General features: G+C 58.8%; 2 protein-coding genes across 2 annotated transcripts in view; both read right to left on the reverse strand.

The window, feature by feature from the left end:
* Positions 1-75: 75 nt before the first annotated feature.
* LOC141153374 (uncharacterized) lies at positions 76-6,499 on the reverse strand. Its single transcript, XM_073638081.1, is given in 13 exon segments — positions 76-221; positions 286-311; positions 314-354; positions 429-526; positions 735-931; positions 998-1,179; positions 2,556-2,678; positions 2,787-2,985; positions 3,088-3,186; positions 3,397-3,435; positions 3,686-3,791; positions 3,864-4,037; positions 6,438-6,499. Coding segments are annotated over 13 exon segments (1,479 nt in total). The 3' UTR covers positions 76-88.
* Positions 6,500-9,175: 2,676 nt separating this feature from the next.
* TMED8 (transmembrane p24 trafficking protein family member 8) overlaps positions 9,176-16,828 on the reverse strand; it is a 13,155-nt gene continuing 5,502 nt past the window's right edge. The window contains exons 2-6 of the mRNA XM_073638133.1: positions 14,141-14,240; positions 13,165-14,071; positions 12,690-12,831; positions 12,324-12,620; positions 9,176-9,561 (exon numbers count right to left, since the gene is read on the reverse strand). Of these exons, the coding sequence (XP_073494234.1) occupies positions 9,344-9,561; positions 12,324-12,620; positions 12,690-12,831; positions 13,165-14,071; positions 14,141-14,240 (1,664 nt within the window). The 3' untranslated portion in view covers positions 9,176-9,343. The remainder of the gene's footprint in view (positions 9,562-12,323; positions 12,621-12,689; positions 12,832-13,164; positions 14,072-14,140; positions 14,241-16,828) is intronic.

The raw sequence follows: 16,828 nt of genomic DNA on the forward strand, positions 1-16,828 counted from the left end.
TGTATTATTTACAGCAGCCCAGACCCCCAAGATCCAGTGGACCCTAAGACCTAAGGTCATGCCCAAGATGTAGGCACCCTATAGCTTCTCATGTACTACAACCCCCATCATCCTGGCTCTTACCCAGATTGAAGATAAAGGTGTCTGTCAAGGAGCTGCTGCCAGAACAACCTCCGTGGACCAGGACCTTGTGCTCGGACACTTGCATGGCCGCGTGGAAGCTTCCAGAACACAGAGTCGTCATACAAAGGTGGGGGAGGGGTGGATGTGATGGGGCAGGAGCACTGTCTTACCAACGGGGGGATGGTCTCTCAGACGTGGATAGGTAGACCACGGCCGTGTACTCCATGTAACCTGAAGAGCATGACATTGTGGGTACTTTGCAATGATGTCACACCTATGATGTCACACTGAAGACAGAGCCTTACCCAAGTCCAGGATGTGAACGTCATTAAGATAAACTGGAGACGGAGCCCGGCGACCCCCGAACAGGACAAGGCGGTTACCAAGGAGCGTAGCACTGTGACTGCAAGGTGGGACAGAGAGAAAATGTGATACCCCCCCCATACAGCCACCCCCAAACAATGGGACCCCCCAAACATCAGGAGCGCTCCTCCCCTGTCCATTCATCCATCCCAACATCAGGCGTCCACTGATTGCTCGGGGTAGACATCCTCTATCCTTGATTTCCTGCGGAGCAGCACTCGCCTTACACAGAGGGTCACCATCCTCACCCGTATCGGGGCAGCGGCCGCTCGCCCTCCACGATGGGCTGATACCAGATCTTGTATTCGGGGTTGAAGATATAAAGGGCATTGCTGCAGACTCCAGAATCAGCGCCCACCTGTGGACACAGACCCCCGAACACATAGAGCTCCCGCTGGTACATAGAAGCCGTGTGGTGGCACAATGTGGGCACCTTCCCCACCGCCTGCAGAAGAGGACACCAGTCAGCAGGGGTCCCTACATGTAGGACATGGCTGTCCTCAGGACTCACCGCCAGCAGCGTCCACTTCCAGTCCTGCGTGTCCAGCACGTACACATTGCGGAGACAGCGCTTCTCCCGCATCCCTCCATAAACATACACTTTCTTGCTCTCAGGGTCAAAGGTTGCAGTGTGACCCCTAGAGCACGGAGGAGCCGAGCACAAGCCGTCCATCTGGAACCAGAAGTCGCTGTCTGAGCGGGAGCAAAAAGAAAGGGGTCAGGAAACCAAGGATTAATACTGTACGGCACCCCATCTGGATGCAATAGCCGCCCCTTCTCCCATGACCTCACCCTCACGTCGCCCCCACTCCCACACCATCATCACCCGGCGCAGTCAGTGTCTCCCCCTCTCCCGCACCACCACCACCATCAGGCGCCGTCCCCTCTCCCACACCAACATCACCCAGTGCCGTCAATGTCGCCCCCTCTCCTACATCATCTCCTGGCGCCATCAGTGTTGGCCCCTCTCCCACACAATCATCTCCCGGCGCCGTCAGTGTTGGCCCCTCTCCCACACAATCATCACCAGGCGCCGTCAGTGTTGGCCCCTCTCCCACACAATCATCACCAGGCGCCGTCAGTGTTGGCCCCTCTCCCACACAATCATCACCAGGCGCCATCAGTGTTGGCCCCTCTCCCACACCATCATCACCTGGCGCCATCAGTGTCTCCCCCTCTCCCGCACCATCATCACCTGGTGCCGTCAGTGTCTCCCCCTCTCCCGCACCACCACCATCATCATCCGGCGCCGTCAGTGTCGCCCCCTCTCCCGCACCACCACCACCATCTGGCGCCGTCAGTGTCGTCCCCTCTCCCACACCAACATCACCATCATCATCATCATCATCATCATCATCCGGTGCCGTCAGTGTCGCCCCCTCTCCTACATCACCCGGCGCCGTCCGTGTTGGCCCCTCTCCCACACCATCATCACCTGGCACCGTCAGTGTCTCCCCCTCTCCCGCACCACCACCATCATCCGGCGCCGTCAGTGTCGCCCCCTCTCCCGCACCACCACCATCATCCGGCGCCGTCAGTGTCGTCCCCTCTCCCACACCAACATCATCATCCGGTGCCGTCAGTGTCGCCCCCTCTCCTACATCACCCGGCGCCGTCCGTGTTGGCCCCTCTCCCACACCATCATCACCAGGCGCCGTCCGTGTTGGCCCCTCTCCCACACCATCATCACCTGGTGCCGTCAGTGTCGCCCCCTCTCACACACCATCATCATCATCCAGCGCCGTCAGTGTCGCCCCCTCACACACCATCATCATCCAGCGCCGTCAGTGTCGCCCCCTCTCACACACCATCATCATCCAGCGCCGTCAGTGTCGCCCCCTCTCACACACCATCATCATCCAGCGCCGTCAGTGTCGCCCCCTCTCACACACACACCATCATCACCCGGTACTGTCAGTATCGCCACCACCTGACTGGTTATTCAAGGCGTCACCGGGATCCTGCATGTCTTCCTCTCGCCCATTTGCCGCCCCGACTTCTGGCCTCCGCTGGGCACGTGATATGTACGCACAGTATGGGGCGCTGTCGGGGAGAGCACAGCTGGGTACCTAGCTCCAGCTTCCACAGCGAGTCCGGACTTGACTTCTCATTGGCTCCTTCTCCACCAATCAGAACAGCCGTTTCAGGATCGCAGAGGCAGACGCTGTGGCCCCATCGACCTGACGGACACACTGAAAGAATTGTGGGATCACAGCGGTCAGCAAGTCGCCGTCCACCAGACTGGTGGCAGGCCGTGGTGAGGCGTGAGCCACCCACGGAGGACTGTTTGTTTTACTCACCTGCCCCCGCAGTACCATCTTCAGATCCTTTACTACCAAACCGGAGTCTTCTGGGGTTTTTGGGCACAGTATTTGCCCTCCGGCAGCCGGGGTCCTGCTCTCCTGCCCCTTCACCCTTGCTGGGCAGACTCAGTGGTGGGGAATCCTTTAGCGTGGCACAATATGCCCGCTGTGCCACCACCGCACTGTAACCCTTCTCCTAGAGGACAGAAGGTAACAGAAGTATGCCCCATTATAGACCGCGGGCACACAGCCTGCTGCCTCATGTGCCCACCTCCACCGGACCCTCCGGCACTCTCACGTGAGCAATCGTGCTCTCCGATAACAGCGGGCTGCGGGGTGGTCCGATACTGATCCGCCTGGCAGGGGTACTGCTACTGAAACCCAAACCTTTAAACCCCTGCACAAAGGAGACGAAAAAGAAGGTTGTAAGGCTCTGTTCCCACATGTTTTTGCACGTCAAAAGTCTGCAGCAAAACTGATCTCTGGCAGGAAATCAGCTGCGTCAAAAACGCAGGTTTTGATGCATTTTTTCAGCGTTTTTTCACTGTCCTGTCTCTATTTACGCATGTAAATAAAGTTCTGTGGAAAAAAAAAAAAAACAACTTACCTGCGTTTTTTGGTAGGTTTTTTCACCACTCATTACTTCCTATGGGTGAAAAAACACTGAAAGAAGTGACATGATTTATTTTCCAAAAACCCAACCAAGGCACAAAATAAAAAAAAAAAAGATGTGGGAACAGACAATTCTGCTTTCTCATAGACTCTGCTGGTACTGCAAAACGCAGCCGAAAAATTGCATAAAAATCTGCAGCAAAATACGCTGAAAAACTCAACGTGTGTGAACAGGAAGTGAGAGAGGGCATGGGGGGGGCAGGCGGACAGAGGCGCGACTTTACCTTCCCGGACACAGTCAGGCACAGTTTGGCTGGCATTCCTTGCGCGGTCAATCGGATGCACTCCATGACGATGTCCAGATGCCATTCACCGTCCCAGACCAAAGACCTGCGGAGCGCAGCTAGTTACCCAGGGCCGGTGCCCAGCACTACACACTACACACACACACACACACTATACCTGCGCTCAGCGGATAGGCGTCCTATACACTGCGGCTGCGCCGACCCCGCCAACAGCTCCGCCACAACAAAGGAATCCCCAGAATAGGAATCCCAGTCACCCAGACCGAACAGCAAGAGGTACTGCGGAAGCGGCAGCGGCAAGGGCAGCTGGAAACTCCTCCGACCACCCTTACTGTAACACAGGATGGGAGGAGCGGTACCGTGCAGCAGCGTATGTATGTGTATATATATATATATATATATATATATATATATATATATATATATATATACATACATATACATATACATATACACACACACACACGACAGGAGGAGCGGTACCGTGCGGCGTGTGTATACAGGACAGGAGGAGCGGTACCGTGCAGTGTATATATACAGGACAGGAGGAGTGGTACCGTGCAGTGTATATATACAGGACAGGAGGAGCGGTACTGTGCAGTGTATATATACAGGACAGGAGGAGTGGTACCGTGCAGTGTATATATACAGGACAGGAGGAGCGGTACTGTGCAGTGTATATATACAGGACAGGAGGAGCGGTACTGTGCAGTGTATATATACAGGAGGAGTGGTACTGTGCAGTGTATATATACAGGACAGGAGGAGTGGTACCGTGCAGTGTATATATACAGGACAGGAGGAGCGGTACTGTGCAGTGTATATATACAGGACAGGAGGAGTGGTACCGTGCAGTGTATATATACAGGACAGGAGGAGTGGTACCGTGCAGTGTATATATACAGGACAGGAGGAGCGGTACTGTGCAGTGTATATATACAGGACAGGAGGAGTGGTACCGTGCAGTGTATATATACAGGACAGGAGGAGCGGTACTGTGCAGTGTATATATACAGGACAGGAGGAGCGGTACTGTGCAGTGTATATATACAGGAGGAGTGGTACTGTGCAGTGTATATATACAGGACAGGAGGAGTGGTACCGTGCAGTGTATATATACAGGACAGGAGGAGCGGTACTGTGCAGTGTATATATACAGGACAGGAGGAGCGGTACTGTGCAGTGTATATATACAGGACAGGAGGAGCAGTGCCGTGCAGTGTATATATACAGGACAGGAGGAGCAGTGCCGTGCAGTGTATATATACAGGACAGGAGGAGCGGTACCGTGCAGTGTATATATACAGGACAGGAGAAGCGGTACCGTGCAGTGTATATATACAGGACAGGAGGAGCGGTACTGTGCAGTGTATATATACAGGACAGGAGGAGCGGTACTGTGCAGTGTATATATACAGGAGGAGTGGTGCTGTGCAGTGTATATATACAGGACAGGAGGAGTGGTACCGTGCAGTGTATATATACAGGACAGGAGAAGCGGTACCGTGCAGTGTATATATACAGGACAGGAGGAGCGGTACTGTGCAGTGTATATATACAGGAGGAGTGGTGCTGTGCAGTGTATATATACAGGACAGGAGGAGTGGTACTGTGCAGTGTATATATACAGGACAGGAGGAGCGGTACTGTGCAGTGTATATATACAGGACAGGAGGAGTGGTACTGTGCAGTGTATATATACAGGACAGGAGAAGCGGTACCGTGCAGTGTATATATACAGGACAGGAGGAGCGGTACTGTGCAGTGTATATATACAGGAGGAGCGGTACTGTGCAGTGTATATATACAGGACAGGAGGAGTGGTACTGTGCAGTGTATATATACAGGACAGGAGAAGCGGTACCGTGCAGTGTATATATACAGGACAGGAGGAGCGGTACTGTGCAGTGTATATATACAGGAGGAGCGGTACTGTGCAGTGTATATATACAGGACAGGAGAAGCGGTACTGCGCAGTGTATATATACAGGACAGGAGGAGCGGTACCGTGCAGTGTATATATACAGGAGGAGTGGTACCGTGCAGTGTATATATACAGGACAGGAGGAGTGGTACCGTGCAGTGTATATATACAGGACAGGAGGAGTGGTACCGTGCAGTGTATATATACAGGACAGGAGGAGTGGTACCGTGCAGTGTATATATACAGGACAGGAGGAGTGGTACCGTGCAGTGTATATATACAGGACAGGAGGAGTGGTACCGTGCAGTGTATATATACAGGAGGAGTGGTACCGTGCAGTGTATATATACAGGAGGAGTGGTACCGTGCAGTGTATATATACAGGAGGAGTGGTACTGTGCAGTGTATATATACAGGACAGGAGGAGTGGTACCGTGCAGTGTATATATACAGGACAGGAGGAGTGGTACCGTGCAGTGTATATATACAGGAGGAGTGGTACCGTGCAGTGTATATATACAGGAGGAGTGGTACTGTGCAGTGTATATATACAGGACAGGAGGAGTGGTACTGTGCAGTGTATATATACAGGACAGGAGGAGTGGTACTGTGCAGTGTATATATACAGGACAGGAGGAGTGGTACTGTGCAGTGTATATATACAGGACAGGAGGAGTGGTACCGTGCAGTGTATATAAAAACACACAGAATATGAGATACAGAAAACTGCCCTCAGTATACAGGACATGGGGTGTATATAGGATTGTATGTATATATACACAGATCGCAGGATTTATGTGCTCTCACCTGATGAGCTGCCGTGGAGCTTCCAACACCGACCAGAGAGCAAAGAACTCCACCCGACCCATCACCGACTGATCGCTGAGCACCGACTGATCTCCGGCGGGGCCTAATGTGCAGGGAGGGGCGCGACGTCAGTGACAGGTGAAAGGGGTAAACTATAATCCCTGCTCCAGCCCCGGCAGCCACATTCTCAGTGATGACTGATTTCTATTTAGGCAGCGCGGTGGATGCTCCGGTGCTCTACAGCGCTGGGGTCCGGGGTTCAGTCCCCACCATAGACACTATCTGTATGTTCTCCACATGTTTGGGTGGGTTTCTATTTTCCTCCAAAAGAATACACACTTAGATTATGATCTAATAAAACATAGATCTACAGCAATATCAGTATGGCTCTGGAGCATGGGTGGGGGCAGAGGACCCCAATCACCGGGAACATACAGATTCCGTGCAGACGGTGTCCACGGTGGGGACTGAACCCCAGACCCCCGCACTGCAGAGCACCGGAGCATCCACTGAGCCGCCGAGAGATCTGTGACCGCTGTGCTGGATATTAGGCAGTGATACAGACGAGATGTCCAGGTCACTGGCGGCTCGGTGGATACCACGTGGCGGCCCGGTGGTCAGCACACGGCGGCTTGGCGGTCAGCACACGGTGGTTAGCACGCGGCGGCCCGGTGGTCAGCACACGGCGGCTCGGTGGTCAGCACACGGCGGCCCGGTGGTCAGCACGTGGTGGTTAGCACACGGCGGCTCGGCGGTCAGCACACGGCGGTTCGGTGGTCAGCACGTGGTGGTTAGCATGCGGCGGCCCGGTGGTCAGCATACAGCGGCTCGGTGGTCAACACATGGTGGTTAGCACGCGGCGGCTCAGCGGTCAGCACGTGGTGGTTAGCATGCGGCGGCCCAGTGGTCAGCACATGGCGGCTCGGTGGTCAGCACGTGGTGGTTAGCACGCGGCGGCTCAGCGGTCAGCACACAGCGGCTCGGCGGTCAGCACGTGGTGGTTAGCATGCAGTGGTCAGCACGTGGTGGTTAGCATGCGGCGGCCCGGTGGTCAGCATACAGCGGCTCGGTGGTCAGCACATGGTGGTTAGCACGCGGCGGCCCGGTGGTCAGCACGTGGTGGTTAGCACGCGGCGGCTCAGCGGTCAGCACGTGGTGGTTAGCATGCGGCGGCCCAGTGGTCAGCACATGGCGGCTCGGTGGTCAGCACGTGGTGGTTAGCACGCGGCGGCTCAGCGGTCAGCACACGGCGGCTCGGTGGTCAGCACATGGTGGTTAGCACGCGGCGGCTCGGTGGTCAGCACATGGTGGTTAGCATGCGGCGGCCCAGTGGTCAGCACATGGCGGCTCGGTGGTCAGCACATGGTGGTCAGCACACAGCGGCTCGGTGGTCAGCACATGGTGGTTAGCACGCGGCGGCTCAGCGGTCAGCACGTGGTGGTTAGCATGCGGCGGCCCAGTGGTCAGCACATGGCGGCTCGGTGGTCAGCACGTGGTGGTTAGCACGCGGCGGCTCAGCGGTCAGCACACGGCGGCTCGGCGGTCAGCACGTGGTGGTTAGCATGCAGTGGTCAGCACGTGGTGGTTAGCATGCGGCGGCCTGGTGGTCAGCATACAGCGGCTCGGTGGTCAGCACATGGTGGTTAGCACGCGGCGGCCCGGTGGTCAGCACACAGCGGCTCGGTGGTCAGCACGTGGTGGTTAGCATGCGGCGGCCCAGTGGTCAGCACACGGCGGCTCGGCGGTCAGCACATGGACGCTCTGGGGCTCTGCAGCACTGGGGTCCTGGGTACCAATCTTCCCCCCAATGACAATGTCTGGGTTTTTGCTGCTCGTGAACCATACTTCCATTTATTTGACATCAGATTTTCACACAAACCCTAAAAAGTAAATAAAGAAACAAACGAGACCCAAGTGTCACCGAGAGCCGCGCAGACAACGGAGCCTTTATTCCTGACAGATGGGTGGGGGGTGATGGCGGCAATCCCCCCGGAGTGGAGACCTGGTGATCGCAGTCCGATCTCTGCACCTTGTGCTTATCTGGCTGGGGAAGGAGACAAAGCCATATCGGCGTCTCGGGCTACCCTGCAATGCGTTGTGGCTACTGACAAGAATCATTTATCCACAGCTGCCGCCCAAAGCAGCGTGCTGAGCTGACGGCAGCACCTCCACATACTGAACCCCAATCAGTAGCACTACAAGTCACAGCATATTGCGGGCCCAAAGCCTGAGTCCGACCATCAGGGGGACACTGATCGATGGTGACATGGCCGGACTGCAGGAGAAAGCCGATCACCGGACCGGAGCACCGAGGAGGATGCTCTGGGGCCGGATGACACCAATGCATTTACAGCAGCATTACAGCACAACCCCCATCATCTGTGACACGGTGGGATCTCAGGGGCTGCATCAATTCTGAATTACACCAGTCGGGACGTCTGAGTAGAGGGTCCTGCAGCAACACCCCAAAGCCAGAAGAAAGGAGAAGTTCTGCAGCAGCCGAGTCCTTAATCCTATAGAAATGTGAAGCAGCGAATCACGAGAACCCGCCATTACCAGAGCTCCGCACAGAAGCGGGTACATATATATATGTACGTGTACACACCATCATTCACTGAGCAGAAAGCAGATGTGATAGAATAAGACAATGGTCCTGTATCTCAACCAGATGAGCAGGTATTGTTCTCTGTTATCTGCCATTCATTGCAGCACATGATCAGTGACTGGTATATACCTTTCCCCATAGAAATCAGCTGATAACAGAGAACAATGGCGTCTCAGCGCTGATGGCTGAGTGTGGTCCCTGGGGTGAGCCGGCTCTTCAGCTGCCGGCTGTGCACTATGAGCATTACTACCACCAGGTGGCGCTTCTGTGTGGCCGCGCGGCCGTGTCCCATCCTGCAGCCTCAGCTGCTGTAGTAGACGTGAAAGTAAAGCGTCTTGTTCCGCAGCAGCGAGTAGGAGTTGTCCATCTTCAGCAGGTAGACGCCTTCCCCCGGATACTCGTGATTTCCTGCCTGCACCTCTCGGTGACTGTCGCGGCGGTACACCTGCATGACCTCACCATAGCGGCTGCGCAGGCGGTACACGGACCCCCGCTCCACGTCTCCCTCCCGGCTGTGCCCTGCAAAATAAAAGCACCAGAGCAGTCAAGAGCCAGTAGGACCCAAAAGCATGGCGGCCAAAAAGTGTAGCCCTCCCATGGCGGCAGGGCACACTGAAGGGGAGGGTGGCGGAGAGCAGCGATCAGAAGCAGCACCAGAGTGGCCTGGCAGCGGGGGGGCAGTGATCAGGAGCAGCACCAGAGCGGCCTGGCAGCGGGGGGCAGTGATCAGGAGCAGCACCAGAGCAGCCTGGCAGCAGGGGGGGGGGTAATCAGGAGCAGCACCAGAGCGGCCTGGCAGCGGGGGGCAGGGATCACGGGCAGCACCAGAGCGGCCTGGCAGCGGGGGCAGGGATCACAAGCAGCACCAGAGCGGCCTGGCAGCGGGGGGCTGGGATCACAAGCAGCACCAGAGCGGCCTGGCAGCGGGGGCAAGGATCACAAGCAGCACCAGAGCGGCATGGCAGCGGGGGGGCAGGGATCACAAGCAGCACCAGAGTGGCCTGGCAGCGAGGGGCAGTGATCAGGAGCAGCACCAGAGCGGCCTGGCAGCGGGGGGCAGTGATCAGGAGCAGCACCAGAGCGGCCTGGCAGTGATCAATAGCAGCATCAGAGCGGCCTCGCAGCGGGGGGCAGCGATCACAAGCAGCACCAGAGCGGACTGGCAGCGGGGGGCAGTGATCAAGAGCAGCACCAGAGCAGCCTGGCAGCAGGGGGCAGTGATCAGAAGCAGCACCAGAGCGGCCTGGCAGCAGGGGGCAGTGATCACGAGCAGCACCAGAGCGGCCTGGCAGCGGGGGGCAGTAATCACGAGCAGCACCAGAGCGGCCTGGCAGCGGGGGGCAGTGATCAGAAGCAGCACCAGAGCAGCCTGGCAGCGGGAGGCAGTGATCAGAAGCAGCACCAGAGTGGCCTGGCAGCGGGGGGCAGTGATCAGAAGCAGCACCAGACTGGCCTGGCAGCGGGGGGCAGTGATCAGAAGCGGCACCAGAGTGGCCTGGCAGCTGGTGGCCGTGATCAGAAGCAGCACCAGAGTGGCCTGGCAGCGGGGGGCAGTGATCAGAAGCAGCACCAGAGTGGCCTGGCAACGGGGAGCAGTGATCAGAAGCAGCACCAGAGTGGCCTGGCAGCGGGGGGCAGTGATTACGAGCAGTACCAGAGCAGCCTGGCAGTGGGGGGCAGTGATCACGAGCAGCACCAGAGCGGCCTGGCAGCGGGGGGCAGTGATCAGAAGCAGCACCAGAGCGGCCTAGCAGCGGGGGGCAGTGATCACGAGCAGTACTAGAGCAGCCTGGCAGCGGGGGGCAGTGATCAGAAGCAGCACCAGAGCAGCCTGGCAGCTGGGGGCAGTGATCACGAGCAGCACCAGAGCAGCCTGGCAGCGGGGGGCAGTGATTACGAGCAGCACCAGAGCAGCCTGGCAGCGGGGGCAGTGATCACGAGCAGCACCAGAGCAGCCTGGCAGCGGGGGGCAGTGATCACGAGCAGTACCAGAGCAGCCTGGCAGCTGGGGGCAGTGATCAGAAGCAGCACCAGAGCAGCCTGGCATTGGGGGCAGTGATCAGAAGCAGCACTAGAGAGGCCTGGCAGCGGGGGGCAGTGATCAGAAGCAGCACCAGAGAGGCCTGGCAGCGGCAGTGATCACAAGCAGCACCAGAGTGGCCTGGCAGCGGGGGGCCGTGATCAGAAGCAGCGGGGGGCAGTGATTACGAGCAGTACCAGAGCAGCCTGGCAGTGGGGGGCAGTGATCAGAAGCAGCACCAGAGCGGCCTAGCAGCGGGGGGGCAGTGATCAGAAGCAGCACCAGACTGACCTGGCAGCGGGGGGCAGTGATCAGAAGCAGCACCAGACTGGCCTGGCAGTGGGGGGCAGTGATCAGAAGAAGCACCAGAGCAGCCTGGCAGCGGGGGGCAGTGATCAGAAGCAGCACCAGAGTGGCCTGGCAGGGGGGGCCGTGATCAGAAGCAGCACCAGAGTGGCCTGGCAGCGGGGGGCAGTGATCAGAAGCAGCACCAGAGTGGCCTGGCAGCGGGGGGCAGTGATTACGAGCAGCACCTGAGCAGCCTGGCAGCGATCACGAGCAGCACCAGAGCGGCCTGGCAGCGGGGGCCAGTGATCACGAGCAGTACTAGAGCAGCCTGGCAGCGGGGGGCAGTGATCAGAAGCAGCACCTGAGCGGCCTAGCAGCGGGGGCCAGTGATCACGAGCAGTACTAGAGCAGCCTGGCAGCGGGGGGCAGTGATCAGAAGCAGCACCAGAGCAGCCTGGCAGCTGGGGGCAGTGATCACGAGCAGCACCAGAGCAGCCTGGCAGCGGGGAGCAGTGATCACAAGCAGCACCAGAGCAGCCTGGCAGCTGGGGGCAGTGATCAGAAGCAGCACCAGAGAGGCCTGGCAGCTGGGGGCAGTGATCAAAAGCAGCACCAGAGCAGCCTGGCACCTGGGGGCAGTGATCACGAGCAGCACCAGAGCAGCCTGGCAGCTGGGGGCAGTGATCAAAAGCAGCACCAGAGCAGCCTGGCAGCGGGGGCAGTGATCACGAGCAGTACTAGAGCGGCCTGGCAGCGGGGGCAGGGATCAGAAGCAGCACAAGAGCAGCCTGGCAGCGGGGGGGCAGTGATCACGAGCAGTACTAGAGCGGCCTGGCAGCGGGGGCAGGGATCAGAAGCAGCACAAGAGCAGCCTGGCAGCGGGGGGCAGTGATCACGAGCAGTACTAGAGCGGCCTGGCAGCGGGGCGCTGGGACCTGCCCAGTAATTATTATGGCGGGGGTTGGGCACTCACAGGGGCTCTCCGCATCCTCCTCCTCCTCCTCGTCGCTGGACTCGCTGACCTGCAGGGTGACCGCTGTGCTGGTGACCGGGCTCCAGTCAAAATATATCCCAAACCCAATGTCGTAGTCGTCGGTGGCAAACTCCCAGCAGAGCCGCTTTCCATCCGGGTGTGTGGGCACGCGGACGGTCATCACCTCGCCCCGCCGGACGGTCAGCAGGCCGTGCTTCTCATGCGCCATCCGATGCTTGAACTCGCGCAGGTTGGCGCTGGTCCACGTGGTGGCGGGTCTCAGTGGACAAGGCGGCACTAGAGAAAACAGAGGGGAGGTAAGCGCCACCCTCAGAGGGCAGTGGCCCCGACCCGCCGCCCGCTCACCTGTCCCTTCTGTCACGCTCGGCTCCTCCAGGCGTGGATCGGCCTTCACGATGTCCGTGGTGCCGCTGTATTCTGAATGGATCATCAGGACGTCGTGAGGTGGAGGATCGGCCGAGGCGAGGGAGAGGAGGGCTTCCAGCTCCTGCAGACACCAACAGCACGGGGTCTGTGCAAGCGGGGTCCGCGAGCACAGCCACACCCCCTGCAGACTACAACCACGCCCACACTGTGACATCACCCAGCCCCAGTGTCTCATGTAAGAGCCCGAGTCTGGGGGTCTGTGCCCCCTCCACACGCATCTGCAGGGACCACCCTGTGATACTCCATCAGCTGCCCACCCTGGGGGCTTCTACAGGGTCCAGACCTCCCTGGAAGGCGCCATCTACAGGCTGAAGACAATACCTGTGGTTCCCCAGGAATTTACCGCGGAGAAGCCCCCAGTGCCTGGTGTGATGCCCCCCACAGCGTCACTCACCTTGTCCAGGGCAGTTTTTGTGGGTTCTGCAGTTGACATCTTTGTTGTAGTTTTAGTTGTAACCACAGTTTGGTTGGTCGTGGTGGCATCAGTGGCAGCGTTTCCTGCACTGGTCGTGGTGGCATCGGTGGCAGCGCTTCCTGCATTAGTCATGGTGGCAGAGCGTCCTGCAATGGTTGTGGTGGCAGCGTTTCCTGCACTGGTCGTGGTGGCAGCGTGTCCTGCGCTGGTCGTGGTGGCATCGGTGGCAGCGTGTCCTGCACTGGTTGTGGTGGCATCGGTGGCAGCGTGTCCTGCACTGGTCGTGGTGGCATCGCTTCCTGCATTAGTCATGGTGGCAGCGTGTCCTGCACTGGTTGTGGTGGCATCGGTGGCAGCGTGTCCTGCACTGGTCGTGGTGGCATCGGTGGCAGCGCTTCCTGCATTAGTCATGGTGGCAGCGCTTCCTGCATTAGTCATGGTGGCAGCCCGTAATGCACTGGTCGTGGTGGCAGCGTTTCCTGCACTGGTCGTGGTGGCATCGGTGGCAGTGTGTCCTGCACGGGTTGTGGTAGCATCGGTGGCAGCGTGTCCTGCACTGGTCGTGGTGGCAGCGCTTCCTGCATTAGTCATGGTGGCAGTGCGTCCTGCACTGGTCGTGGTGGCAGCGTTTCCTGCACTGGTCGTGGTGGCATCGTTTCCTGCACTGGTCGTGGTGGCATCGGTGGCAGTGTGTCCTGCACGGGTTGTGGTAGCATCAGTGGCAGCGTGTCCTGCACTGGTCGTGGTGGCATCGGTGGCAGCGCGTCCTGCACTGGCCGTGGTGGCATCCCTTGGCTCATCTTTGGGGGGCTCTGTGCTGGCAGCCCCCTCTCCCGTCCTGGGGCGCTCTGGTGGTCTTGTGGTGTTGACCTTTTGACACAGTGAACTGAAATAGACAGAGAGATTAACCCTTTCACAGTGGCGTAACAGTGGGTGTTAGGGGAGGGGCACCCACCTTTCTGCCCGGGTAGATGCCAGCGGCGTAGCTTGCTGTGCGGTGGGCACTGATGCCCCAGTTTCGTTCAGATTCTTATTTTTCAATGTGGCTCCATCTCCTGCAAGAAGAAAACATGAGGTGAGGAGGGCAGCGGACTGTGTCCCTCACCGGTCCTCTTGCCCCCGGAAGTTATGTATTCGGTCACAGCCGGAGAGGGCCGGGCCCCCGGGGGCCACATTGCACATGATGTAAGTCTTGCACACTGCACCCAGGTCCTATAAATAATAAGCTTTGTTCTCAGAATGCCCAGGAGAGGATGAGAGTTATACCCCCCATCCCCAGGGACGATGAGGCTGCAGATGGCTCCACGCGCCCAAGTGGCATCAGAAGCCATCAGACCCAGCGGAGTCCCTACAGGTAGTGTGACACCACAGGGGCCCCCACACAGGCACTGCAGGGGCCCCCACACAGGCACTGCAGGGGCCGCTGTATGTGTCTATAGTCAGGAGCCGCGGCCGGAGGAGGAAACGTCCCGAGGACGAGGAGGATTTGAATAACTTTGAATAACAAATATAAAATGAGGAATAAACTAAGGATGGGAGGGAGGGGCGCCCTGACTGCACCCCAACACCGGGAGTGCCCTGACTGCACCCCAACACCGGGGGCGCCCTGACTGCACCCCAACACCGGGAGTGCCCTGACTGCACCCCAACACCGGGGGCGCCCTGACTGCACCCCAACACCGGGGGCGCCCTGACTGCACCCCAACACCGGGGGCGCCCTGACTGCACCCCAACACCGGGAGTGCCCTGACTGCACCCCAACACCGGGAGTGCCCTGACTGCACCCCAACACCGGGAGTGCCCTAACTGCACCCCAACACCGGGAGTGCCCTGACTGCACCCCAACACCGGGGGCGCCCTAACTGCACCCCAACACCGGGTGCGCCCTGACTGCACCCCAACACCGGGAGTGCCCTGACTGCACCCCAACACCGGGGGCGCCCTGACTGCACCCCAACACCGGGAGTGCCCTAACTGCACCCCAACACCGGGAGTGCCCTAACTGCACCCCAACACCGGGAGTGCCCTGACTGCACCCCAACACCGGGGGCGCCCTAACTGCACCCCAACACCGGGTGCGCCCTGACTGCACCCCAACACCGGGAGTGCCCTGACTGCACCCCAACACCGGGGGCGCCCTGACTGCACCCCAACACCGGGGGCGCCCTGACTGCACCCCAACACCGGGAGTGCCCTGACTGCACCCCAACACCGGGAGTGCCCTGACTGCACCCCAACACCGGGAGTGCCCTAACTGCATCCCAACACCGGGAGTGCCCTAACTGCACCCCAACACCGGGAGTGCCCTGACTGCACCCCAACACCGGGGGCGCCCTAACTGCACCCCAACACCGGGTGCGCCCTGACTGCACCCCAACACCGGGAGTGCCCTGACTGCACCCCAACACCGGGGGCGCCCTGACTGCACCCCAACACCGGGGGCGCCCTGACTGCACCCCAACACCGGGGGCGCCCTGACTGCACCCCAACACCGGGGGCGCCCTGACTGCACCCCAACACCGGGAGTGCCCTAACTGCACCCCAACACCGGGAGTGCCCTGACTGCACCCCAACACCGGGAGTGCCCTGACTGCACCCCAACACCGGGAGTGCCCTAACTGCACCCCAACACCGGGAGTGCCCTGACTGCACCCCAACACCGGGGGCACCCTAACTGCACCCCAACACCGGGTGCGCCCTGACTGCACCCCAACACCGGGAGTGCCCTGACTGCACCCCAACACCGGGAGTGCCCTGACTGCACCCCAACACCGGGGGCGCCCTGACTGCACCCCAACACCGGGAGTGCCCTGACTGCACCCCAACACCGGGGGCGCCCTGACTGCACCCCAACACCAGGAGTGCCCTAACTGCACCCCAACACCGGGGGCGCCCTGACTGCACCCCAACACCAGAAGTGCCCTGACTGCACCCCAACACCAGGGGCGCCCCACCAGAATGGATTTATATACCCTGCCGGACATATACACCGGGGGCGCCCTGACTGCATCCCAACACCGGAAGTGCCCTGACTGCACCCCAACACCGGGGGCGCCCTGACTGCACCCCAACACCGGGGGCGCCCTGACTGCACACCAACACCGGGGGCGCCCTGACTGCACACCAACACCGGAAGTGCCCTGACTGCACCCCAACACCGGGGGCGCCCTGACTGCACCCCAACACCAGGGGCGCCCCACCAGAATGGATTTATATACCCTGCCGGACATATACACTCCCCCCCCCCCGGCACTATAATATAATATATATACACCCCCCCTGGGCACTATAATATATATACACCTCACCAGGCACTATAATATGTATACACTTCTCTCCCCCAGGCACTATAATATATATACCCCCCTCCCCCCGAGCACTATAGTATATATATATATATATATATATATATACCCCCCGGGCACTATAACATATATATACACTCCCCCGGGCACTATAACATATATATACACCTCCCCGGGCACTATAATATATATACCCCCACCCCGGGCACTATAATATATACACCCCCCCGGGCACTATAATATATATATATATACACCCCCCCGGGCACTATAATGTATATACCCCCATCCCCCTGAGCACTATAATATATATACCCCCCGAGCACTATAATATATAT

This window comes from Phyllobates terribilis, unplaced genomic scaffold, assembly GCF_046119375.1.
Source record: "Phyllobates terribilis strain yellow unplaced genomic scaffold, ASM4611937v1 Scaffold_7__3_contigs__length_470593459, whole genome shotgun sequence".
In the NCBI taxonomy this organism is placed as follows: domain Eukaryota; kingdom Metazoa; phylum Chordata; class Amphibia; order Anura; family Dendrobatidae; genus Phyllobates; species Phyllobates terribilis.